This window comes from Chrysemys picta, chromosome 3 (genome assembly GCF_011386835.1).
Source record: "Chrysemys picta bellii isolate R12L10 chromosome 3, ASM1138683v2, whole genome shotgun sequence".
NCBI classification, from domain to species: domain Eukaryota; kingdom Metazoa; phylum Chordata; order Testudines; family Emydidae; genus Chrysemys; species Chrysemys picta.
Genome location: NC_088793.1, coordinates 66,869,038 through 66,895,087, shown reverse-complemented (window position 1 = coordinate 66,895,087; position 26,050 = coordinate 66,869,038). Strand labels below are relative to the sequence as shown.

Here is a 26,050-nt window from a genome sequence, read left to right as displayed (position 1 = left end):
AAAATTTCTCCCTCTTTTGTTTAGCTTCAGTGTAGCTGCCATGCTTTTATTATGCAAACTTTTCCATAGCTGCAGGTGCAATAACCTGCTTTCATTTCTTTCTGTGGCAGTAGGTTTTAATAGGGCAAGGTTTGGGAAATAAAAATTGCAGAATTAATGGAACATAATGTACCAAATGGAATGTAGGGAAGGGTGAGCAAGCAAAGAAGAAGCGCACTGAAGGAATGCAGTGTATTACTAAGGCAGGGGTCGGCAACCTTCAGCACGGGGCCCATCAGGGTAATCTGCTGGTGGGCTGCGAGACATTTTGTTTACATTGATCATCTGCGGGAATGGCTCCCCCGCAGCTCTCAGTGGCCATGGTTCGCCGTTCCTGGCCAATGGGAGCTGTGGGAAGTGGCGCAGGCCGCAGAGATATGCTGGCCACCGCTTTTTGCAGCTGCCATTGGCCGGGAATGGCAAACTGCGGCCACTGGAAGCTGCAGGGTGCAGTTCCTGCAGATGGTCAACGTAAACAAAATGTCTCGCAACCCGCCAGCAGATTACCCTGATGGGCCGTATGCCAAAGGTTACAGACCCCTTTACTAAGGATTCAGTAGATTAAATTTTGCAGTTTCTTGGACCTCTATGATGAGAGTTTACTTACATTCTTCTCCATTTCCAATTAACACAAACTTGAGAACAGACCACTCTTTTGAGCCTTTCCCTATTCGTTACTGAAATCTTAGGCACTTTGGAAAATCCCACCCTAAATGACTTGTGATCCCAAATTAGCCATCCAGGGTGTGTCTACACTGCAATTCGACACCCATGACTGGCCCATGCCAGCTGACTTGGGTTTGGGCTAAGGGACTGTTGAATTGTAGTATAGACATTTGAACTCAGGCTGCAGCGCAGGCTCTGGGCCTTCCTACTTCAGAATCCCAGAGCTTGGGCTGCAACCCAAGCCTGAGACCTGTAAGCCAGAGTCAGTTGGCATGGGCTAGCTGCGGGTAGCTAATTGCAGTGTAGACATACCCTCAGGTGCTTTTGGAAGTCCAACCCTTTAATTTCTGCATTGTCTATGATTGTTGGACTTGCAAAGGGAATGATTGATTAAAAGAAGTGAAGCAGTGCTGCGAACTATGTCTACTGAAACAATATATATTATGTGGGTATGCTTCAGTCCTCTAGGAAGTGTCCCAAATGTTAACTGTTCAGTTGTGTTTCTTGATATCATATTTTCCTTGGACATGTTGTTGTAAAACTATTTGCAAGGAAAAATTTTGGTCCCTACAACATCAGAATATCATGAAATGTTAAAGTAGATTAATTTTAAACTGTAACCTAATACTCACCTTTTGATAATTTCACAGCTTCATTCCTCTGTTCCACAAAAATATCTGTAACGGCAGTAAGTATAAAAAGCAGTAAAACATTATTTTTAAATCTTGCATTCTTAAATAGTTGCAGTGTTTTCTCTTTAATTGCTTTATAAAACAATAATTGAAACTTTTTTTTTTTTTACGTTTTAGTAGGCTACCATGCTAGAAAATTAGGAGGCTTCAGTACAATATAATCTATAAATTAGTGAGGTAACAAATTGGTTGTGTTAGTATAGACAAATGCAAGGTGTAAGTGTTTCAACAGCAGTATCTCAAGTCAAGCTTTCAAAGCTCCGCTAGGTATGCAGTGATCTGTTTTTTAATATACCTCTTGCTAGTCTTGTAAAATCCTTTATGGAAGGAAGTATGCATCTTGACTATCTCAGTTTAAAAAAAAAAAACACCTTCAAAATGTTTGGATTTTTTCTTACCAACGCATCTAATTCTGTGAATATTCCTCTGGTCTTTGTAATAGGAATTCTGCAGTAAATACTTTATTTCTACAGAGTATGCACTTTCTTTTTACAACAATGACTGATGTAAAGATTGGTTATATAATACAAAGGGACGGTAACTTTGTTTGGGTCATGCTACATGTATTTATAGTGTTCCTCTACTCTGTAACTTTTCTTCAGGGAAGAATTTTTAATGACTGTACATGTGTGTGCCATTAGCTTGTGCTCCGTATGCTTCAGACTAAAGCTGTGGGCAGACTAGTAAAGAGAGTTGATTTAAAACAAGAAATCCAAACCAATAGTGTCACAGCCAGTGGATTTTGCATCATTGTAAAGATGAGTTGGAACTACAGTCACTCATTTCTGTCATCTTGAAGTGAAAGGTTATAAGAGCTACTGTTTTTGTGAAGCTGTGAAATCTTTTATTTTGCAGTTTTACACTTTGGTAGTCAATTGAGAACTATAAGTACCCAGTGGTATTGTGATACAGTAGAGCTGCCTTGATGTGTAATAATCCTAGGGTGACCAGATAGCAAGGGTGAAAAATCAGGATGGGGGTGGGGGGCAGTTGGCACCTATATAAGACACAGCCCCAAATATCGGGACTGTCCCTATAATATCAGGACATCTGGTCACCCTAAATAATCCAAAAGTCACTGGCAAATACCAGTTACATTAGTCAGTTATATTTTAAACTAAATCGAAACAGGAGGGGGAGTGCTTCCTGCACCAGCAAGAGGAGGAGGAGGTGTGGGAGAGTCTGCTCACCCAAGTTAGGAAGAAGACATGGAGGCTTTTTTTTTTTTTTTTTTTTTAAATCTGAAGGAGCTGTGGCCGCCTTCCCCCCCTCCTCCCCCATTATTTTAACCCTTGACTTCAGTGAAGAAGAAGACAGCAGCAATGAGTAGGGCCCTACCAAATTCACAGCCATGAAAAATGCGTCACAAACCATGAAATCTGGTGGTGTGTGCTTTTACCCTATAGTATACAGATTTCACAGGGGAGACCAGTGTTTGTCAATTTGGGATTCTTGACTCAAAAGTGAGTTGCAGCGGGGTCGCAAGGTTATTTTAGGGGGGTCGCAGTATGGCCACCCTTACTTCTGCACAGCCTTCAGAGCTGGGTGGCCAGAGAGTGGTGGCTGTTGGTTGGGCACCCAGCTCAGAAGGCAGCGTCCACCGTGCTAGCAGCAGTGCAGAAGTAAGGGTGGCAATACCATACTGTGCGATCCTTATGTCTGCTTCTGCTGCTGGCAGTGGCTGTGCCTTCAGAGCTCGGCTCTGGGCCAGCAGCCTCCATTCTCCAGCTGCCTGGCTCTGATGGCAGCACCACCGCCAGCAGCAGCACAGAGGTGTAAGGGTAGTATTACCGCAACCCTCCCTTCTCTCCCCACCCCACCCCCCTGTTTACGATAATCTTGCGGACCCACACCTCCTTTTTTTGTTCAGGATCCCTACAATTACAACACTGAAATTTCAGATTTAAATAGCTGAAATCATGAAATTTATTATTTTTAAAATTCTATGACCCAGAAGTTCACCAAAATGGATCATGAATTTGGTAGGGCCAAATGAGGAGGGTCTGTTAAGACTGCAAGAAGTTCAGAGCCAGCCAAAACTTCTTGCAACTTTTAGTGTTTGTTTCAATATCTATGAAATATTTTGTTAGTAAATCACAAATGTTACTTTATGAAATGACAAAGGAGGCATGCTCATTAAGGGCTCGGGGGTGGGGGGAGAGATACATATACTAAAAGGTGTGGCTGTAGCTGTGGACGCACATTTTTGCTATGTTAGAAGCTACAATGGTCTCAATTTTAGAGTGAAAGTTTTCCACAGATACTACACTTAGTTTCTGTCTTGAGTGAAACAGAAGCTTTGGTACTTTAATTGCACAGTCTGTAGCTGTTAAAATGCCAATTTTTTTGATGGAGATCACTGAATCACATAGCTGTTAGGGGGCTTATTCCTTCACCTTCTCACTTCCCTGGTCCTTCTCGCATGAACAGAGAGCAACAATACCTGAATTCCGAAAGTGCAAACAATTCGATGTTTGTTGGGGTGAACTTCCAGCAAGCATGATTCCAGTTTCCTTCCTCAGTGTCCCCCTTCCCAGCTCTGATGCCACAGAGCTTTGCCTGCGTCCCTGTTCCCATTCCCTGTTGCCATTCCCCCCTTTAGCAAAACATTATTCCAATTTCCCATCCCGCTTCCTGATTGACTGCAGACTATATAGTAAAACTTGAGTTCTACTTAGCTATACCTTAACCCAGGGGTCAGCAACCTTTCAGAAGTGGTGTGCCAAGTCTTCATTTATTCACACTAATTTAAGCTTTTGTGTGCCAGTAATACATTCTGACTTTTTTAGAAGGTCTTTCTATAAGTCAATAATATATAACTAAACTATTGTATGTAAAGTAAGTAAGGTTTTTAAAATGTTTAAGAAGGTTCATTTAAAATTAAATTAAAATGCAGAGCCAGGACCCGGGCGTGTGAGTGCCACTGAAAATCAGCTCGCATGCCGCCTTTGGCACGTGTGCCATAGGTTGCCTACCCCTGCCTTAACCAATCATTTTACTGAAATTTAACTAACCAATCCTAACATATTGTTACATGCTTATCTAACCAATTCTATCCCACCACCTTAATTGGTTTACACCCAACAAAATTACACCCAACAGAAACAATCACAGAACCAGACAGAGACCATGCAAATAAACAATAGCCAAGTGGAAACTATAATGACAAAACAATACAGAAGTGCAAGGCCACCCGGGGGAGGGGGGGGGCAAGTGGAGCAATTTGCCCCAGGCCCCACAGGGGCCCCCACAGGAACATAGTATTCGATAGTATTGCAACTTTTTTTTATGGAAGGGGCCCCCAAAATTGCTTTGCCCCAGGCTCCCTGAATCCTCTGGGCGGCCCTGCAGAAGGTGAGGATTTCACAACTACATCTATAAAGATATAAGGGTTTCCCAGCTGTGTCTATTCATAAGTGAGTTCTTACCAAACAGAAAACTATCAAACTAAATTTCCTTTTACATCTTCTAGGCTCTTCCCTTTATCTGGAGGTGATACATCGGATCACCTTTTTAACAGCCCAATACTGCCTTATTTCAGTGTGACTGGTGAGGTTGTGACCATTCTCTTCCCAGTTTATGGCTGCCCCTACTGTTTAGTCAAAGGCCTTAGCCGAAGAACAAGGCCTTAGACTATAACAGTGAGATAAGGCCTATAAACAGGCAGACTGTGATTTTGATTCTTGTTTTATACCTCTATAATTAGCTAAGTGATAAGAATACACCTAAATTCTTAAAGTATAGGCCTTTGCAGACAGGCCTGAATATCTATATCCTAACAATAGCCACCGCTGTTTTTAACAGATTTGTTGAGATGCTACAAGGAGTGACGTTTGCTTCCTATTAGAAGGCTTATATCGATAAAGGCTCTTAGTCTCCTTTTCATGATAGTTCATCTTAATTGAATCTTCTAAATCAGACAGCAAGCACAGTTGTGGCAGGAACCATGAAAAACTTTAATCTGACTCTCTTTCAGTGTGCTCCAAGTCTGACCACTCTAGAAGAGGATGGCAGTCTTCATATTAACTCAATAGTAGGCTTTTCTAAAACAAATACCTCTCTTGCCTTTTGAAAATCTGGCAGTTGGAGACATAAAAACTAAAAAGGACTTCACGGGTCATTGCGTTCAGTTGCCTGCTATTGCAGACAACCATGTTGTATGATCCCATTCTTAAATTTATCAAGCACTTGCTGACTAATCTGAAGGTGAAAGTCTCTACATCCCATTATTGCATCCCTGAGCTATTCACTCCAGCTATCAGTTATCACATGTAGTATTTTTTCTGAACACTTGGTAACAACTTGTTTTGCCCCCTCTTGCATGTTGTGCTTTCTAACCAACACTTTCCCCCATCTATGTTGGGAAATCGCAACATACCTTCTGAATAGAAATACAGGACTCCTCTTTTTATTTATTTTTTTTTCTTTTCCCCTGTAATACTATAGCCTTTTTGCTTCTAACTCTTGGGTCACTACAGAAAATTGCTTATGTAGCCTCCATTAAGTTTAGGGTGCAAATTGCACAAATCACTAATAACAGGTTCTTTACTCAGGAAGCTATGCAAGAAATTTTGTTGGGTTGACCTTAGTAGAGTACACACGTAGAAATGTGAAGACTTTACTTAAAATGCAAATAAATCCAAGTATAAGAATAATTATACAAGAACACATACATATAACAAAACGTCCCCTGGATCGTACATACGTAGTCTTAGGCTGGTACAAGATTAACCCCCCCGCCCCACATTGACATATTTACAACCTTATGGAGTCTGGTGACAGCAAAGATGGACAAAAAATGTGGGTGGAGATCACCACAGGAGGGCTTGTTCATATTCAGGCTTCCACTATTCGGTCTTCTCTTGTGTCCCAATTAGGGATGGATTTGACAATCTTTTATATGCCTTTTTCTATTCCATCCACATGCATCCAGGACCATATCTGATAACATCCGAGCCCACTTATTCTGCTTATACCAGGCAATCGATTTCAGGGTTCTGGTAGTCCATATGTGGTATTCCGGTTCCCCATAATTACATTTCCAATGGTTAACCTCATTGATGTATTAACACAATCATTTCATCTGTTATTGCAAAAAGCGCCTAGATGCTACTGTCCATTTGCAGTTTACCTATTCATTATAAGATGCATTGTTAAACTATCACAAGATACATATTAACTTTTAGGCCACACTCTAAGCCTTTAATGTTTAGGACCTATAGCCAAACCTACTTTAGTTACATATATTTCGGTGGTTCTACTTGCTGTTACAGCTTCAATAACTTATTTTATTTTACCCAAAACCAGAGACCCTCCAAGATCAGGTCACTGGTTAATAGTAGCCTAAAAATCATGTCTGGTTTTGAGGCTTATCTGGTTATACATCTTAACAGGACATACTTTGCCAAAGTACTTACGCCTCTGGGAGACTTTGCTTCCTTTCTAATGCAGCTGGATTTTTTTCTAATGCAAAACTCTTCAAATACGATACAGTGAACGCCAAACCACTTGTACTGTGTATTAATCACAATTGTGAACTTTTTTATGGAAGGTGTAAGACTACAAAAATCATATAGGATGCATGAGTGGTATCCTGAAGCAATTGATATAGAATGTTTTTGAATTATCTAATTTTGTCACTGTAATTCTGCTCTAGTTTGTGAATAGGTGCTGGAAGTAGGGGTGCTTGAGGCGCTTCCGCACCCCCTGACTTGAAGTGGTTTCCATCATACATAGGATTTACAGTTTGGTTCAATGACTCTCAGCATCCCCACTATACAAATTGTTCTAGCACCTCTGAACGTGCCTTTTTGTATAAATTTGGGATGAAGCATGGATATAAAAATACTTCTTAATTTGCTTCTGCATTTTGTACATTGTTATATTGCTACAATGTTTACTCTGATGTAAAATTTAGAATTTGAGCATAATCATTTAATTCTGGGAGGAAAAGACCATTTGATATTCAGTTAGATTTCCACAGAGAAGTTCAATTTCCAGCCAAAACTGACAAGTTGAAATGACAAAATAAAAAGTTATATTTAAAGACTCCAATTGTCTGATAGTTTGCTCCATCATTTTCTGTCTTGCAGTGTGGAGTTTTTTTAAATGACTCATTTCGGATGACTAACTTCCTTTAACATGAACTCTCGTCTTGAATCCAGACATTGTTAACCAGCCAATCCAATGTCTTTTTTGTGTGTGGATGTACATTATATTTCTGAATGGGGGACCAATTTGAATCAGTCTCATAGATCATATGTCATAGCAGGCTTTGAGGAAAGGGGCAGATTATAATTGAGTGTTTTTTGTGCGCCAGTGTTTAGAACTATATTAGTCAAATAGTCCTTAACTCTTAAATTGAGGTTTCATTTTAGTAGGCTATCAGTAGTTGTTATGCAAATCTAAGCATGGGGAGAATAGTTATTCATAGGTAAGGTATCACTGACAAACCTTAGTGTGGCCCATTATCCTGGATAATTCCATTAACATATTTAGCTGTAAATGTACGGGTTAAAGGCAGGCACTTTGGCGTGTCCATTGCAAAAATTTCTTAAATACAGTAGTCTTGAGATCAAGGACAGCAATATGGGAAATAGGGAGACTGGTATAATCTGTGGCAACAAAATACTTATGAAAGTGTTTTCTTGTTCAGCTCTTTCAATGCCAGTATAGTCCCAGATTTTTACTAACTGATGTGACTCGAAGTACTTTTCTTACATAGAAAGAAAACATTTCAGTTAGCTAAAACAAAAAACTATTAATCAGCAGTCCATTCGGACTCACTGTTGGAAGTGTATTTAGTAGAAACTATGTAATGAATGAATTTGACAAGTGAATCAAAATTCCGTGCATCAATGGGTAAATAATTGAATAAAGCTATTAAAGAAATTGATTCAGTTTCATGTCAGGCTATTCACTTAAGTCTCTACTTTGACCTTTCAAAGTTCCTAAAACTAGACTGTCCTATATAAGCTCAATTCAAGTTATCTGTGGCATGTCTGGGTAGACTGGCATACTAGTGATTGAATTGTTCAGAAATTGTTTATCACCTGTGTGGCTAATGTACATGTTCACTCTGGCAGTTTTGTTAATTCTCCGATTTCTTTATATTGCTATCATGTAATGGACAATGTTACAGACCTCTTGGGAGAGGGTGAGTAACACTTATTTTCTAAGCTTCTTTTAATAGAGAATTGTTAATATAATTTTAACAGCTGTCTTTGCTTCTTGGAGTCTAGTGGTTTTCCCCCCCTCTCTTCTGCTTACTATTTCCATTTGGTCTTCGTATATGGTTGCATATAGACAATCTGGCAGCGCTTTCCAGTGTTACTTCTGAGCCACAGATTTCAGATCCATTTGCTCCAGAGCCTAGCCCAACTACTGCTGCAACTACTGAAATTGCAACTGCTTCAGCGTCTGCTACAACTACAACAACCATTACTGCTGTCACTGCTGAAGTGGATCTCTTTGGAGGTTAGTTTTGTTACTGTAATGCTGCAATTTATACAGGAAGAATAAGCCATCTTGAAATCATCAATTTTCATAGTCTAACTAAAAACTTGATCTTGTGGTGTCTGGAAGCCCAAATTATTCAAGTAATTAGATATATTTGAATGGAATTTACAGATTAACTAAAGTTTCCTGGGTTGGTTTTTTGTCATTGTACATTCTGAAATGTGTGCAGGGTTTCCCTTTCGCATATCCCCTGTGGAGGGGGAACATAAAACTGGATACATTTTCAACTGGCTAAACGCTGGGTTCTAAACTTAACTCTTAAGTAGCCAACTATAGAACTAACAATTAACGTTAAAAATTAAATATTGGAAGGATTTCTTTAAAAAACGCTCAGCCGCAGATCTTCATTCTTATACTGTGAGTGAACCTAAGACATTTTCATTGAAATGTATAGGCTCATGTCCCTAAAATTACCAGTGCTCTACAGCTGTTTGTCATTGTACTTAATTGGCACACTCAGAGACCGACGTTGTGCTATTCTTTGACCTTTTCTTTAAATTCTAGTAATTTAGTCCTCTTAAGTTTTCTTGTATTTCAGAAGGTTTTGTTGAAGTTTTTTGTTGAAAGTAAACCCTAAAAAGTGTTTTGAAAACAAAATTGTCACGGACTGGCATAATTGGTGCCTTTTTCCTCATTTTTGAATTGCTGCATAGCTGAGCCAAAAGGGGAATCCCACCCAAAGAGATTGAAATGGCAAATTAAATATCTACTGCTAGACCTTCAGGTAAAACTGGGCCCTTTCTCTGCCTTTTGCTGGGCCAAGGGAAGAGTGAGAATATCTCTGTAGCCTGATGGCTAGTGCACTCACTTAGGCTGTGGGAGACCCAATTTCAAGTCCCTGCTCCAATTATATACAGTGGAACAGCCTCAAAAGGAGAGATGAGGAGACCCAGCTCAGAATATTTATATTATATACAGGCCACTGGCTAGGGCATTCCCCTGCAATTTGCAGTTAGGAGACCACAGTCCAAATCCCTTCTCTCCATCTGATGTGGAGGGAAGAATTGAACCCAGATCTCCCACATCCCAGGTAAATGCTGTAACCAGTGAGATAAAATCTATAAGAGTAGCACCACCACAGCCTCCCATTTTGTGAATCTAGTCGTCCTAGTCTTTGCTCTTGTCAAAATGGCTGAAATTGAACCAATTTGTTGAGTTAGTTTAAAATGTATCAGTTTTGGTTTGGTGGAAAACTATTTTTGGCAAATGTGATGTGAATTGGCAAATAGTTTTGCTCAACCCAAAACTGCATTTTTTTCATTGAATAAACTATTTGCCAAAAATTCACCCAGCTCTGGCTTCCGCCTCTATGTGCTTGTTGGTTTGTGTTCTTTGATATCCCTTCTACAGAATCTAATCACCTTTCCTTTATAAACTCTAAAGAAAGGTTCTATGAAATCCACGCCCCAAGGAAATGAATTGTATTATTCAGGAATGTTTGGTTTTGCATTAGAACTTTCTGGTAATGTGTCAGTCTTCTGTGCCCTTGAAGCTTTCTTGGTTGACTAAAGCTATCAATAGTCATGTCTCCTTTGGTAAGCGATGATGATGGTGATTTTGTAAGGGCTTAGGTAGGGTTCTGATCATAATCTGATCTTTTCCTATTTCTTTCTGGTTTGTCTTCTCATCACAAGCTTCCCACCCGCCTCAGATTCTCAAGCACACAAACATGTCCTGGAGTCATCCTCTATTTGCTACCAAAATGTTTCATTTCAAACTTCCAACTCCAGCTAAAATTATTGTGTACTTTGCCATATGGTATTTTGCACGCTGGACGCTGTATCTTCTCTTCTGACTCCTATACCAGTAAAACTCAAAGGATCGGGGATTTTCTTACTGCAGATTTTCCAGATTACGCAAGATCCCCACATGTGCTTGAAACTATTTTATTCTTTTATGAACAGCAAAGGTAAAAAGATTACATTTCTTGAACAGACTTTTTACCCAATACATCTTTCCCATGATTTAAAATCACAGAACCCCTGGAAGTTCCCAAATCTCTTCTGTACAACCCATTAAATAGGGATTCTTGTTCAGGTGAGCACATGTAAAATTGGAATGAGCCTTCATCAGACTGCCTGATAAACAGACTTGGTTATCTACAGCTACCATTTTAACTGCACAAAAATATGCAATCCATAAGCAGTCAAGTCATTTCTCTATACTTCAGACTTCACCAGTGGCTCACTGGAATTGCTGAAGTGCTACTCAGCCCCTAATGAGAAGAAGCTGAGTATTCTATACTAAGGGAGGATGAACATTCATGAAGTACTTTTTCTCTTATAATGGGTTACTTTCTGAAGTGCTCATGGTTACTATATGTGGCAGAGAAATCTAGGACTACATTACTTGCCTCAACCTTATCACTCAAGGGGTCCCACTGTAATTTCCAGGGGTCTGAAGGCTACTCCTCATTGAACACAGTTTATACAAATGTGTATAAATTATGTATAGCACAGTAAACATACATATTGCTTTAAATATTTTTAAATATATGAATGAGAAATTGAAATGTGAGCTCTAAGATAGTAAAATTATAAATGTACAACTGCATATACTGCAGAAGAATAGTTAAATGTTTTACCTATAATATTTTCTTATAATAAATGTATTCCTTCAGCAAGGAAGCTGCAAATGTGACTTTCTTTATAGTTCCACAACTAAATGCAATTTATCAGCTTCATCTGTGCCCGGCAGTTAAAAGATGATGATGGCTGGGGACTACCTTTTTGTCTCCATAGGTCATGTTTATAACCTGTGTCAGGGAGTCTGTTAAAATGTCTAGCAGGCTTTTGGGTGTTATAAAAATAATTAGCATCCTAAACTCTATAGTAGAGCATGTCAAGAAACCTTTCTTTTATCACTTCAATGATATTTGGGTCTCAAGCATTTTGAGAGAGAGGTTATATCTGAGATTATCTGTAACTATCCGTAGCTACTTTCCATGGGTGAACAAGTAAAGGTTCTAGACCTCTGTTACCTGGATCTTGTCATTTGAAGAGAATATTATGAAGAAAAAATTGATGATTTTAAATACCAATTTGCTCAGATCCTACGTGAATAGCAATTTTTTTCTTCAGAAAGAAATGGTTTAAGATATTTTTTGCCACTTCTTTCTGGAAAAAAAATCATAAATTTTAAACCATTTCTCTCATAAGAACATAAGAATGGCCATACTGGGTCAGACCAAAGGTCCATCCAGCCCAGCATCCTGTCTGCTGACAGTGGCCAATGCCAGGTACCCCAGAGGGAGTGAAACTAACAGGCAACGATCAAGTGATCTCTCTCCTGCCATCCATCTCCACCCTCTGACAAACAGAGGCTAGGGACACCATTCCTTACCCATCCTGGCTAATAGCCAATAATGGACTTAACCTCCATGAATTTATCTAGTTCTCTCTTAAACCCTGTTATAGTCCTAGCCCTCACAACTTCCTAAGGCAAGGAGTTTGACAAGTTGACTGTGCGCTGTGTGAAGAACTTCCTTTTATTTGTTTTAAACCTTCTGCCCATTAATTTCATTTGGTGGCCCCAGTTCTTATATAATGGGAAAAAGTAAATAACTTTTCCTTATTCACTTTCTCCACACCACTCATGATTTTATTATACCTCTATCATATCCCCCCTTAGTCTCCTCTTTTCCAAGCTGAAAAGTCCTAGCCTCTTTTATTTGTCCTCATATGGGACCTGTTCCAAACCCCTAATCATTTTAGCTGCCCTTGTCTGAACCTTTTCTAATGCCAGTATATCTTTTTTTGAGATGAGGAGACCACATCTGTACGCAGTATTCAAGATGTGGGCGTACGATGGATTTATATAAGGGCAATAAGATATTCTACGTCTTATTCTCTATCCCTTTTTTTAATGATTCCTAACATCCTGCTTGCTTTTTTGACTGCCATTGCACACTGCGTGTACGTCTCAGAGAACTATCCACGATGACTCCAAGGTCTCTTTCCAGATTAGTTGTAGCTAAATTAGCCCCCATCATATTGTATGTATTTTTTCCAATGTGCATTACTTTACATTTATCCACATTAAATTTCATTTGCCGTTTTGTTGCCCAATCACTTCGTTTTGTGAGATCTTTTGGAAGTTTTTCAGAGTCTGCTTTGGTCTTAACTATCTTGAGCAGTTTAGTATCATCTGCAAACTTTGCCACCTCACTGTTTACCCCTTTCTCCAGATCATTTATGAATAAGTTGAATAGGATTGGTCCTAGGAGTGACCCTTGGGGAACACCACTAGTTACCCCTCTCCATTCTAAAAATTTACCATTTATTCCTACCCTTTGTTCCCGGTCTTTTAACCAGTTCTCAGTCCATGAAAGGATCTTCCCCCTCGTCCCATGACAACTTAATTTACGTAAGAGCCTTTGGTGAGGGACCTTGTCAAAGGCTTTCTGGAAACCTAAGTACACTATGTCCACTGGATCCCCCTTGTCCACATGTTTGTTGACCCCTTCAAAGAACTCTAATAGATTAGTAAGACATGATTTCCCTTTACAGAAACCATGTTGACTTTTGCCCAACAATTTATGTTCTGTGTGTCTGACAATTTTATTCTTTACTATTGTTTCAACTAATTTTCCCAGTACTGATGTTAGACATACCGGTCTATAATTGCCGGAATCCCCTCTAGAGCCCTTTTTAAATATTGGCGTTACATTAGCTATCTTCCAGTCATTGGGTACAAAAGCTGATTTAAAGGACAGGTTACAAACCATAGTTAATAGTTCCGCAATTTCACATTGAGTTCTTTCAGAACTCTTGGGTGAATGCCATCTAGTCCTGGTGACTTGTTACTGTTAAGTTTATCAATTAATTCCAAAACCTCCTCTAATGACACTTCAATCTGTGACAATTCCTCAGATTTGTCACCTACAAAGGACGACTCAGGTTTGGGAATCTCCTGAACATCCTCAGCTGTGAAGACTGAAGCAAAGAATTCATTTAGTTTCTCTGCAATGACTTTATGGTCTTTAAGTGCTCCTTTTGTATCTTGATCGTCCAGGGGCCCCACTGGTTGTTCAAGTACATCAGAAGCAGGAAGCCTGCTAAACACTTGATTATCTTTTTGAGTTTTTGGCTAGCTGTTCTTCGAACTCCTTTTTGGCTTTTCTTATTACATTTTTACACGTTATTTGGCAGTGTTTATGCTCCTTTCTATTTACCTCACTAGGGGCTGGTCTACACTAACCCCCCACTTCGAACTAAGATACTTCGACTTCAGCTACATTATTCACGTAGCTGAAGTTGCGTATCTTAGTGCGAACGTACCGCGGGTCCACACGCGGCAGGCGGGCTCCCCCATCGACTCCGCATACTCCTCTCACGGAGCAGGAGTACTGGCGTCGACAGCGAGCACTTCCAGAATCTATCCGGGATCGATTTATCGCATCTTGTCAAGATGCGATAAATTGATCCCAGAAGATCGATTGCTTACCGCCGGACCCGGAGGTAAGTATAGACCTACCCTAGGATTTGACTTCCATTTTTTAAAAGATGCCTTTTTATCTCTCACTGCTTCTTTTACATGGTTGTTAAGCCATGGTGGCTCTTTAGTTCTTTTACTGTGTTTTTTAATTTGGGGTATACATTTAAGTTGGGCCTCTATTATGGTGTCTTTGAAAAGTGTCCATGCAGCTTGCAGGGATTTCACTCTAGTCACTGTACCTTTTTAATTTCTGTTTATCTTTCCTCCTCATTTTTGCATAGTTCCCCTTTCTGAAATTAAATGCCACAGCATTGGGCTGTTGGGGTGTTCTTCCCACCACAGGAATGTTAAATGTTGTTATATTATGGTCACTATTTCCAAGCGATCCTGTTAGTTAGTTCTTGGATCAGATCCTGCACTCCACTCAGGACTAAATCGAGAATTGCTTCTCCCCTTCTGGGTTCCTGTACCAGCTGCTCCAAGAAGCAGTATCAAGAAATTTTGTCTCGGCATTTTGTCCTGAAGTGACATGTACCCAGTCAATATGGGTATAATTGAAATCCTCCACTATTATTGAGTTCTTTATTTTGATAGCCTCTCTAATCTCCTTTAGCATTTCATAGTCACTATCACTGTCCTGGTCAGGTGGTCGATAATAGATCCCTATTATTATATTCTTATTAGAGCATGGAATTTCTATCCATAGAGATTCTATGGCACATGTGGATTCATTTAAGATTTTTACTTCATTTGAGTCTATATTTTCTTTCACACCCCCACCCCCTGCACGACCTGTTATAGACTCATAGACTTTAAGGTCAGAAGGGACCATTATGATCGTCTAGTCTGACCTGCACAATGCAGGCCACAGAATCTCACCCACTCACTCCTGTAACAAACCCCTGACCTATGTCTGAGCTATTGAAGTCCTCAACTTGTGGTTTAAAGACTTCAAGGTGCAGAGAATTCTCCAGCAAGTGACCTGTGCCCCACGCTGCAGAGGAAAGCAAAAAAACCCCAGGGCCTCTGCCAATCTGCCCTGGAGGAAAATTCCTTCCTGACCCCAAATATGGCGATCAGCTAAACCCTGAGCATGTGAGCAAGATTCACCAGCCAGCACCCAGGAAAGAATTCTCTGTAGTAACTCAGTTCCCACCCTATCTAGTGTCCCATCACAGGCCATTGGGCATATTTACTGCTAATAGTCAAAAATAAATTAATTGCCAAAATTAGGCTATCCTACTATCCCCTCCATAAATTTATCAAGCTTAGTCTTGAAGCCAGATGTCTTTTGCCTCCACTGCTCCCTTTGGAAGGCTATTCCAGAACTTCACTCCTCTGATGGTTAGAAACCTTCATCTAATTTCAAATCTCAACTTCTTGATGGCCAGTTTATATCCATTTGTTCTTGTGTCCACATTGGTACTGAGCTTAAATAATTCTTCTCCCTCCCTGGTATTTATCTCTCTGATATATTTATAGAGAGCAATCATATCTCCCATCAGCCTTCTTTTGGTTAGGTCAAACAAGCCAAGCTCTTTGAGTCTCCTTTCATAAGACAGGTTTTCCATTCCTTGGATCATCCTAGGAGCCCTTCTCTGTACCTGTTCCAGTTTGAATTCATCCTTCTTAAGCATGGGAGACCAGAACTGCACACAATATTCCAGATGGTCCTGTGGCACCTTTAAGACTAACAGAAGTATTGGGGAGCATAAGCTTTCGTGGGTAAGAACCTCACTTCTTCAGATGCAAGTGAGGTTCTTAACCACGAAAGCTTATGCTTCCCAATACTTCTGTTAGTCTTAAAGGTGCCACAGGACCCTCTGTTGCTTTTTACAGATTCAGACTAACACGGCTACCCCTCTGATAAATATTCCAGATGTCGTCTCACCAGTGCCTTGTATAAAGATACTAACACCTCCTTGTCTCTACTGGAAATACCTCGCCTGATGCATCGCAAGACCGCATTAGCTTTTTTCACAGTCATATCACATTGATGGCTCATAGTCCTCTTGTGATCAACCAATACTCCAAGGTCGTCGTCCTCCTCTGTTACTTCCAAGTGATGCATCCCCAGCTTATAACAAAAATTCTTGTTATTAATCCCTAAATGCATAACCTTGCACTTTTCACTATTAAATTTCATCCTATTACTATTACTCCAGTTTACAAGGTCATCCAGATCTTCCTGTAGGATATCCCAGTCCCTCTCTGTATTGGCAATACCTCCCAGCTTGTGTCATCCACAAACTTTATTGGCACATTCCCACTTTTTGAGCCAAGGTCAGTAATAAAAAGATTGGTCCCAAAACCGATCCCTGAGGAACTCCACTAGTAACCTCCTTCCAGCCTGACAGTTCACCTTTCAGTATGACCCATTGTAGTCTCCCCTTTAACCAGTTCCTTATCCACCTTTCAATTTTCATATTGATCCCCATCTTTTCCAGTTTAGCTAATAATTCCCCATGTGGAACCGAATCAAATGCCTTACTGAAATCGAGGTAAATTTAGATCCACTGCGTTCCCCTTTGAGAAGGAAACAGATTTTTTAGACAAAGGAGTCAGGTTGGTTTGGCACGATCTACCTTTTGTAAAACCATGTTGTATTTTGCCCCAGTTACCATTGACCTCAATGTCCTTAACTACTTCAACGTTTTTTCCAAGACCTTGCATACTACAGATGTCAAACTAACAGGCCTGTAGTTATCTGGATCACTTTTTTTTCTATTCTTAAAAATAGGAACTATGTTAGCAATTCTCCAGTCATATGGTACAACCCCTGAGTTTACAGATTCATTAAAAATTCTTGCTAATGGGCTTGCAATTTCATGTCAGTTCCTTTAATATTCTTGGATGAAGATTATCTGGGTCCCCCGATTTTTAGTTCCGTCCTTCCAATATATTTTGTACCCTGGAATGATTGTGTCCCATTGATTGTCCTCACTCCACCAGGTTTCTGTGATGCCAATTATATCAATATCCTCCTTTAACACGAGGCACTCTAGTTCACCCATCTTATTATTATTTAGACTTCTAGCATTTGTGTACAAGCACTTTAAAAACTTGTCACTGTTTATTTGTCTGCCTTTTCCTGATGTGTCTGATTCTTTTTTATGTGAATGTTTCTCGTCTGATCTGGCCCCTACTTTATCCTCTTCCATCCTCTCCTCCTGATTAAAACCTAGAGAATCTCTATCAATAGACTCTCCTCTAAGAGAAGTCTCTGTCCAATCCACATGCTCCTCTGCAGCAATCGGCTTTCCCCCATCTCTTCGTTTTAAAAAGTGCTCTGCAGCCTTTTTAATGTTAAGTGCCAGCAGTCTGGATCCACTCTGGTTTAGGTGGAGCCCATCCTTCCTGTATAGGCTCCCCCATCCCAAAAGTTTCCCCAGTTCCTAATACATCTAAATCCCTCCTCCCTACACCATCGTCTCATCCACGTATTGAGACTCTGAAGCTCTGCCTGCCTACCTGGTCCTGTGCGTAGAACTGGAAGCATTTCTGAAAATGCCACCATAGAGGTCCTGGATTTCAGTCTTTCCTAGCAGCCCAAATTTGGCCTCCAGGATATCTCTCCTACCCTTCCCTATGTCATTGGTACCTATATGTACCACGACCACCGGCTCCTCCCTAGCACTACACATAAGTCTATCTAAATGCCTCCAGAGATCTGCAACCTTCGCACCGGGCAGGCAAGTCACCATACGGTTCTCCCGGTCATCACAAACCCAGCTATCTATGTTTCTAATGATTGAATCTCCCATTACGAACACCTGCCTTTTCTAATGACCAGAGTTCCTTCCCCGGAGAGGTAACCTTAGTGCGAGAGGATACCCCAATATCATCTGGAAGGAGGGTCCCAACTATGGGAAGGTTTCCCTCTGCTCCCATTGACTGCTCTGCTTCCCTGGGCCTTTCATCCTCCTTAATAGCACAGGGGCTGTCTGACCGGAGGTGGGACAATTCCTCAGTGTCCCGGAAAGCCTCATCAACATACCTCTCTGCCTTCCTTAGCTCCTCCAGTTCCGCCACCCTGGCCTCCAAAGCGCATACGTGGTCTATGAGGGCCAGAAGCTCCTTGCACCAAATGCACACATACGCCACTCGCCAACAGGGCAGATAATTATACATGCTGCACTCAGCGCAATAAACTGTATAGCCCCCACTCTGCTGCTGGGCTTCTGCCTGCATTTTCTCCTACAGCTACCTAGGTTAATGATGGGGTTTTTGTTTAAATCAAGAAGTTTTTATTATAGTTTAGTTTAAAGGTTTTAAAGAATGGTAAGTGTACCTTGTCCCCTTCCCACTCCCCTTCCAAACTCCCTCTCGAAACTCCGTTAGCAGCCCCTGTTTACAAAAGCTCTTAAGCATATCTAACTCACACCTTTCCTCTAGTCTTTTTTGATTCTGAGAGTTTTGAATTTTCATGGAAAAGGTATCCTTCATGAGTCACTGAATTGACACAAGTCTACTATATTCTAAGCATCCACAGATCAGATGCCATATAGGCAGCAGCATTGCAGATTTCATTACACCTGCCTACTAATGTGCTTTGACCTGATGTACCATTAGACATAGGGATGAAAGGATAGTTTAGTCCAGCGGTTCTCAAACTGTGGGTCGGGATCCCAGAGTGGGTCGCAATGCCATTTTAATGGGGTTGCCAGGGCTGGCTTAGACTTGCCGGGGCCTGGAGCCAAAGCCCGAGCCTGAGGGCTTCAGCCCTGGGCGGTGGGGCTAAGGTTATAGGCCCCCTGCCTGGGGCTGAAGCCCTTGGGCTTCGGCTTTGGTCCCATAGTCTGGGGCAGTGTGGCTTTAGCTTTGTGTTTTCTCTCCCTTCCCCCCCCCCCCCCCCGGGTGGTGGAGCTTGGATGGGCTCAGGCTTCAGTCCCCACTTCTGGGGTTCTGTAGTAATTTTTGTTGTTACAAGGGGGTCGCGGTGCAATGAAGTTTGAGAATCCCTGGTTTAGTCTCCTCCAGGATCTATTGGTCTTTGCCTTTCTCTTGAAGCTGCCCACAAGAAATGTGAGTTTAAATGACTCTTGTATAGTAAAGATGTATCTGCTAAGCACCAGACTCAGATTAAAACCTTCTGCGAAAGGCACCAAATGACTATTAGTTAGTAACTTTTGATTACTACTGATCTGGGTCAAACACAGTCCAGTGATCTATAGCTGAAATCTGTTTCCCTTCACCAATCCCTTAGGCCAACACTTCCAGCTCTTATTTTCTTCTGTCCTTCAATTTTTTTGTCCCCTTTGGGGCTGGTTAAGGGACAAGAAACTTGAAGCAAGGTTGCTTCACTAAGGCTATTGCTTTTAAAAATGCATGAGTAACTGGTTGTGTTTGTTTTTTTAATTGAGGGATGAAAATTACATGACTTTCCCCATTCTCTAATATAACAGAAAAGAAACTTACCAAGAATCTTCTGAGATAATATTGTTGAATATCCTTCTTACAGACTGTTCCAATTCACTTGTCAACAGTTTGTATCAAACTAATGCTGATTTAAATGTTCTTCACTAGCTGTAGCTCTGATAATGCTTTAATGAACATTTCTTGGGTTTATGAGCTACTGATGTTGCTTATTTTAATATTTCTTAGCGTTTTGATTTTTGGTGAGGTGGCATAGTGATCTATGCTGAGAGATTACATGAAGAAAGCAGAGTTACTGGCATTTAAAAGTAGTTTTATGTGCAGATTCATTTTCTGATCTTCCACCCTTTCATCACTGACTTTCGTTTAGTAGAGTGGAGTTGTTTGACAGTGAGCTCATAAGAGAATTGTGCTTCAGTACTATGGTTGCCAACTTTCTAATAGCAGAAATCCGAACATTCTTGTCCTGCCTCTGCCTCTGCTCCAAGGCCCCAACCCCTGCTCATTCCATCCCCCCTTCCTTCATCGCTCACTCTTCCCCCACCCTCACTCACTTTCACCAGGCTGAGGCAGGGATTGGGGTACAGGAGGGGGTTTGGGGTGCTGGCTCTGGGAGAGAGTTTAGGTGCTGCGGGGATAAGGGGCAGGGAGTTGGGGTGTGGGGTCTGACCAGGCTATGCTTACCTTGGGCAGTTCCTGGAAGCAACGGGGATGTCCGGCTCCTAGGCTCAGGGTGGCCAGGTGGCTCCGCATGCAGGCACCATTGGTTCCCGGCCAATGGGAGCTGTGGAGTTGGCGCACGAGGCAGGGGCAGTGTGCAGAGATCCCCTGACCTCCCCTGTGCCTAGGAGTCAGACTTGCTGGTTGCTTCCAGGAGCCACGCAGAGCCAGAGCAGGTAGGGAGTCTGCCTTAGCTCCGCTGCGCTGGCAACCGAGCTTTTAGCAGCTATTAAAATCTCCTGGATTGCTTTCAATAGCCACCAGGAGATTGGTGCCGATTCCGGTAGACTCCTGGCCAATCCAGGAGGGTTGGCAACCCTATCCAGCACGTCTCAATGCATGTATGAAATATTTTGTCATTTATGGGCCATATGGCCACATAACATGGCATGCACAGTCTGGAATTATGAATTTGTAGACAAAATATTTTTCAATGGTCTTTCGTTTCAATGGTCTTTAAGTAAGGAAGCATAATTGTCTTCCTGCAGAACTCAAGAGAAGAAAGATGTGTTGTATTGAAAACAAAGAATTTTTCCTAAAGCAATATGCACATCTAACTTAAATATGTTTATGTAGATGTTAACAGTATCTCAAGAGTCACAAATTGTGTACTCTTAATTTAAGGGTTTCAAAAAATGTATGTTTCATACAGATTTAGTGTTTTCTTTTAAGTAATGCAGTTATTTTTCTCATTCCAGACCTAACCAGGGATCATGTACCCATTTATTTTACATTAGCCTATAGAACCAAAACTTTGATTTTGTGATTTCTTTTAAAGTGGGAGTGTAAAAAAAATTGAGTAGAAATGTCATTAATCTTAAATTTTACATAATAAATTCAGAGAGAGCAATATTGTGCCAGTACCATGGGATTAGAAGGAGAAAATAACTAGACTACTTTATGATCCAAGATGAATGAAATTTGAAAAGTACATACCATATGCAGTATAGTGAAAATTAAGCTAGGCTTGTGAATGTTTCCATTTTAATTCTAACTGTATGTGCAGTACAGTTTTTTCATGACTTGACTTGACATGCTTTTCAAAGTTTGTAGCAAAACTTGTGCAGGTTTATTTTTGTTTTAAAATCTTATGCTGAAATACTTAAGGTAAATCATACATTATGGGGACTGCTGCTAAGGTAAGTTTATTTTAGTCTCACAAGCTTTTAAGGGCATCCTTTGTGGCTTATTCTGATCAACCAAAAACTTTCAGAAACTGTCAGGATTGTAGCGCCATTAGAATATTAGTTCACTATTGTAAGTCTTTGTATAGTAGATAGTCTGAGCACTTTAGAAAGTTGTGAAAATCATAGTATAGCTAGCTAGAGTTCTGATTACAAGTTGAAAACCTATTGTAGGTCCCAACTAAGAATGAAACCAGAACTGAAAACATTTATTTGCCATACTCCGAGCTTGCCACTCCCCTTTTATGAGTATTTGGGGGGGGGGTTGTCCTGGAGGAGGCGGGGGAAGTGTTAACCCTGCTGGAGTTCTTTAACGGTTACATTTCAGAGATGGTGTTTTACATCTTAATATGAATAAGCTTTTATGCCCTTGCTTACATGGTCTCGGCGTATAACTAATTATTATTCCAAGTAATCCTGATGGGCTTTCTTGCAATCCTACAAGGGTTTTTTATTTTCTTAATGTAATACACTATATTATCAGAACAAAGTTATCTAAAACCAGTATTTACTGAAAGTATTCCACAGTATCAGTCTACTTTATATAGTACATTGGAAGTGTTTATCTCTCCAGGAGTAATACCAGAGATTGTATTCCAGATGAAACTCTCCATTGACTCAGAAGCTGGTGATGTAGGCAAAAAGTCACTCACATACAGACCTTCAAAAGCAATTATAGTTGGAAGTAACCAAATTCAAAAAACTTTTAGTCCAATTCTTTGTTAAACTGATCAGATTTCCCCATTCTTCTAAATCATGTGCCAGTGTGTAGTATTTCTGCAATAATGTAGAGAATTTTTGACTGATTATACGTTTTACTGTTTGAACAACTGCCATTCAGTTTTGCCATTGTGAATTCTTGTAAATTAAATGCATTTAAATTTCTAATGCAATAATGAGAAACTGCTTATTGGCAGGCACTTTTTCCTGTTGCTCTTAGTTCTCGCTTTTTATTTGGTCTGATAGAATTAAAATATCAGCTTTCATCTAGTTTTGCTGAAGTTCAGATGCATGTCGTCTTGAGCCTTTTTTTTTTTTTAAAAGAGTAGTTGGCATAAAATTTGTTTTTAAAATGGGCATTTTCATTCAAATTGAAACTTGTTACAGCATGTAAAGCTTTCTCATGCTGGCTTGGCAATGCGGTTGCAGCATTCCTTTCTAACAGGAACTTTGCAGTTAACTATTTTTTCCTCATTCCTTTCTATCTCCTGAGCAACATTGGACATTTAGGACTTAGAAATGCTTTAGATAGCTGAATGTGTTGTACACCACACTTTAGGACCTGATCATGCAAATGCTACTGTGCACTGATTGCTTATGTGGGTAGTCCCAATGAATTGTCATTTTAGGACTACTCCATGATAGTAAACACTAGATGTGGTAGTAAGACTTAACATTATGTGCCTAACTTACCCAATTCAGGCCTAGTTGTATAATGCTGGGAATGTATTACTATAATGGTTTCAAAGCTTAAAATGCTATAATGTTAGCACTTGATTAAAAAAACAAAAAACTATTGCTCAACTATCACCTGAATTTAATGTTTGGGTCAATTTTTAAATATTTAGTCTCAAGGGAACACTGACCTAAAATTAGATGGTTTGTTGTCTTTTACTACACCGTATATTAAGATGAACTTTCTTATGCTGTCAAAAGCAAGATGAGCGAACATATAATATTATTACTATTATTATTTTTAGAGTTCTTGATTTTTTAGAACGAGGGTTAATTTGTCTGAAGGTCTGTGAAACCCTTTTTATAGTGAATCCTCTCATGCAAATCCTCAAGACCTGCTAATGTTTTCTAACAAATTATTTTAGAGGGCCTTATTGATTTAATAAACATTGACATGCAAAATTATAAGACTAATTTTAAAAGTTACATTATCAAATGGATACATGGATAAAGGCTGAATTTAGACTGCTGAGCTGCAATATATGGAGAAATAGATGGGTTATAGAAAAGTGCAAAGGAGTGTTTCCATCTGGGGAGCCCAGTGAGTATCAATACTCATGGGAAAACACTACAGTTCCTGGGATGTTTTATAAGACTAGGCTACAAAAAAAAATTTCAACTGCTAAAGTTTTAGTGCAGCACCTTTCAGGAATTAGAAATATTTTAAACTATTACAGTTAATCACAAAGAATGATTGAATTTCCATTCACTGGTCTGTTTTTTTACAATACGTAATTAAAATTCCACTTCTCAGGATATCCACATAACTGACCGGTATCTCACAAATGAGGTTTTGCTATAAATGGGATTCACAAATTCTAGTCAATAAAATGCTGCCAGTAGTGCAATAAGAGAACTGCAAATTCTAGTTCACAGCACAAGCTTTTAGCTCCTCAGAATATTCAGGAAACTAAAAGTTACATGCTAGATAAATTATTGTTCAGACATACATTGAGGTTATTTGACTGAACATGAATGTTTAATATCTTAATTGGCATCAGTTTACTGCCAAACTTTTTACATGCTTTAGTTAACTTCTCATGTTACATAAACAGGCTGCTCAGAACCCTTATACAATAAGAATCCTGTTGCCTTTAACATGTTAATATACCTCTTGCCTACCACCTCAAAGTATTAATGTGTAGTCTCAGTTAAAATAAATACATTGAGTGGGGTTGGGGTGGGGGAGATTGAGAATTTGATGCGTGCTTTATCTTGCATCAGTAAAAATACTAATAAAAATTCATGTTGTATAAGGGAATCTTCCTATGCAATTTAACTTGGTTCTTTTACTATATTTTTCTTCTCTTTATCCTTTTAATTTCTGTTTTTAAAAAACTGCACTCAAGATGCCTTTGCAGCTTCTCCTGGAGAAGCCCCTGCGGCACCTGAAGGGGCAGCAGCACCAGCTACCCCAACCCCTGTAGCAGCAGCTCTTGATGCATGTTCAGGAAATGGTGGGTTTTATGTCATTAGTCTCTTGTGTGTGATGTAGTATTAAACTACATGGCAGTGTGGTTTTTTTCTGAAATTATCCGTCAATCTTTTTTTTCCCCTCAGTACATAGTATTCATTGTAGTTGATCAAAAGCATAGAACTTTGAGACAGAAGAGCATTCTTCACATAACTGCATGTGTCTTCTGTCAAAGCCAGTATCCTTTCTCCGTACATTTATTCAGTAGCACTACTGAATAATTTTGACAATGCTGAGTGTTGTAAGCAGCAACAAGTTTAATATCCTGTTAATGTTTTGGAGCCTAACCTGTTTTCTTCTGTTATCTTCATCTGCTGCATTTCAATCTTGCCAAACCAACCTTTCAAAAAAAAAAAAACTTTGCGTTCTATTCCCCAAACTTTCCACCTTTTATAAAATACTTTATTTTAGAAAAACTGCTGCATAGCTTTCCCAGATCAGTAGGATAGATGTTACAGAGAAGTCAATAGCCTAGTCATTGTGTGTATCTGCTGTGTATGTATGTTACCCATAGTTATGCTTGATTTTTGCTAATTTCCTCCCTTACTGATCCTATATATATATATTCTCCGCTTTCCTTTTTACAAGACCCCTTTGCCCCATCTGAAGGTAGTGCAGAGGCTGCTCCCGAGCTGGACCTCTTTGCTATGAAGCCAACTGAGACCAGTGTTCCTGTAGTTACCCCTACTAGTGCAGCTACTCCAGCTCCCGCAACTACTCCTTCTCCAGCTGCCACTGCTGCCACTGCTACTGCTGCTACAGCAACAACCACTACCACCACAGCCACCACATCCGCCACCACCACTACCACCACTTCCGCTCCTCCTGCTCTAGATATCTTTGGTGGTAATTGTTTTTAAGTCTTTGATTCTGGTGGATTGAACTCTGGTTTGTCAAATAAATGTACAGCATACACTATCATTATTGCATGTATACTGTATATTAGAAGGTTCTTTACAGGCAAAGAGCCAGTCTTTTAAAATTCTCCAAATACGATGTGCAAAACTGAAAAGTTACTGCTTTCAGTCCTGTCTTCCAAAATGAGTTAGACCTGTATATTTTTGGTCTTAGATTTATTTGAGTCTGCTCCTGATGCTCCCGCAGCGCCTAAACCAGATGCTACTCCTAACATAGACCTGTTTGGTACAGGTAAAGATAAAAAGATCCTTTCCCACAATGTAGTGGTTTTGTTTGTTTGTTTTTTCCCTTAAATGTCCTCTCATTTGACACTGTTACAGCATAAGCTGACTTTGATTTAAACACAGTACTTACTTCTACTTGGTTTTTCTTTTACTTCTGGAAGATGCTTTTTCATCTCCACCACATGGAACTTCTCCTGTGCCTGAGAGTTCTCTCACTGCTGATCTCTTATCTGGTGAGTGCTTGTTTCACAGGACACTACAGATTTTCAGTCTTTTCCCAAGTAAAAATAAATGATTGATTCATACTTAGGGATTTGAAAGGGGATTCTCAATCTATAATAGCTCAAA

The 26,050-nt window shown here is 40.0% G+C and overlaps 1 protein-coding gene across 30 annotated transcripts in view; it reads left to right on the top strand.

The window, feature by feature from the left end:
* SNAP91 (synaptosome associated protein 91) overlaps positions 1–26,050 on the top strand; it is a 146,604-nt gene that overhangs the window by 96,043 nt on the left and 24,511 nt on the right. For 18 of the 30 annotated variants that reach the window (XM_065588117.1, XM_065588143.1, XM_065588113.1 and 15 more), the window contains 6 exons: positions 8,539–8,553; positions 8,703–8,873; positions 24,436–24,543; positions 25,149–25,406; positions 25,632–25,709; positions 25,864–25,935. The exons of 2 other annotated variants lie outside the window; for them this stretch is intronic. In XM_065588117.1, the coding sequence (XP_065444189.1) occupies positions 8,539–8,553; positions 8,703–8,873; positions 24,436–24,543; positions 25,149–25,406; positions 25,632–25,709; positions 25,864–25,935 (702 nt within the window). The remainder of the gene's footprint in view (positions 1–8,538; positions 8,554–8,702; positions 8,874–24,435; positions 24,544–25,148; positions 25,407–25,631; positions 25,710–25,863; positions 25,936–26,050) is intronic. 10 more of the 30 variants (XM_065588136.1, XM_065588130.1, XM_065588126.1 and 7 more) reach the window with 5 other exon arrangements.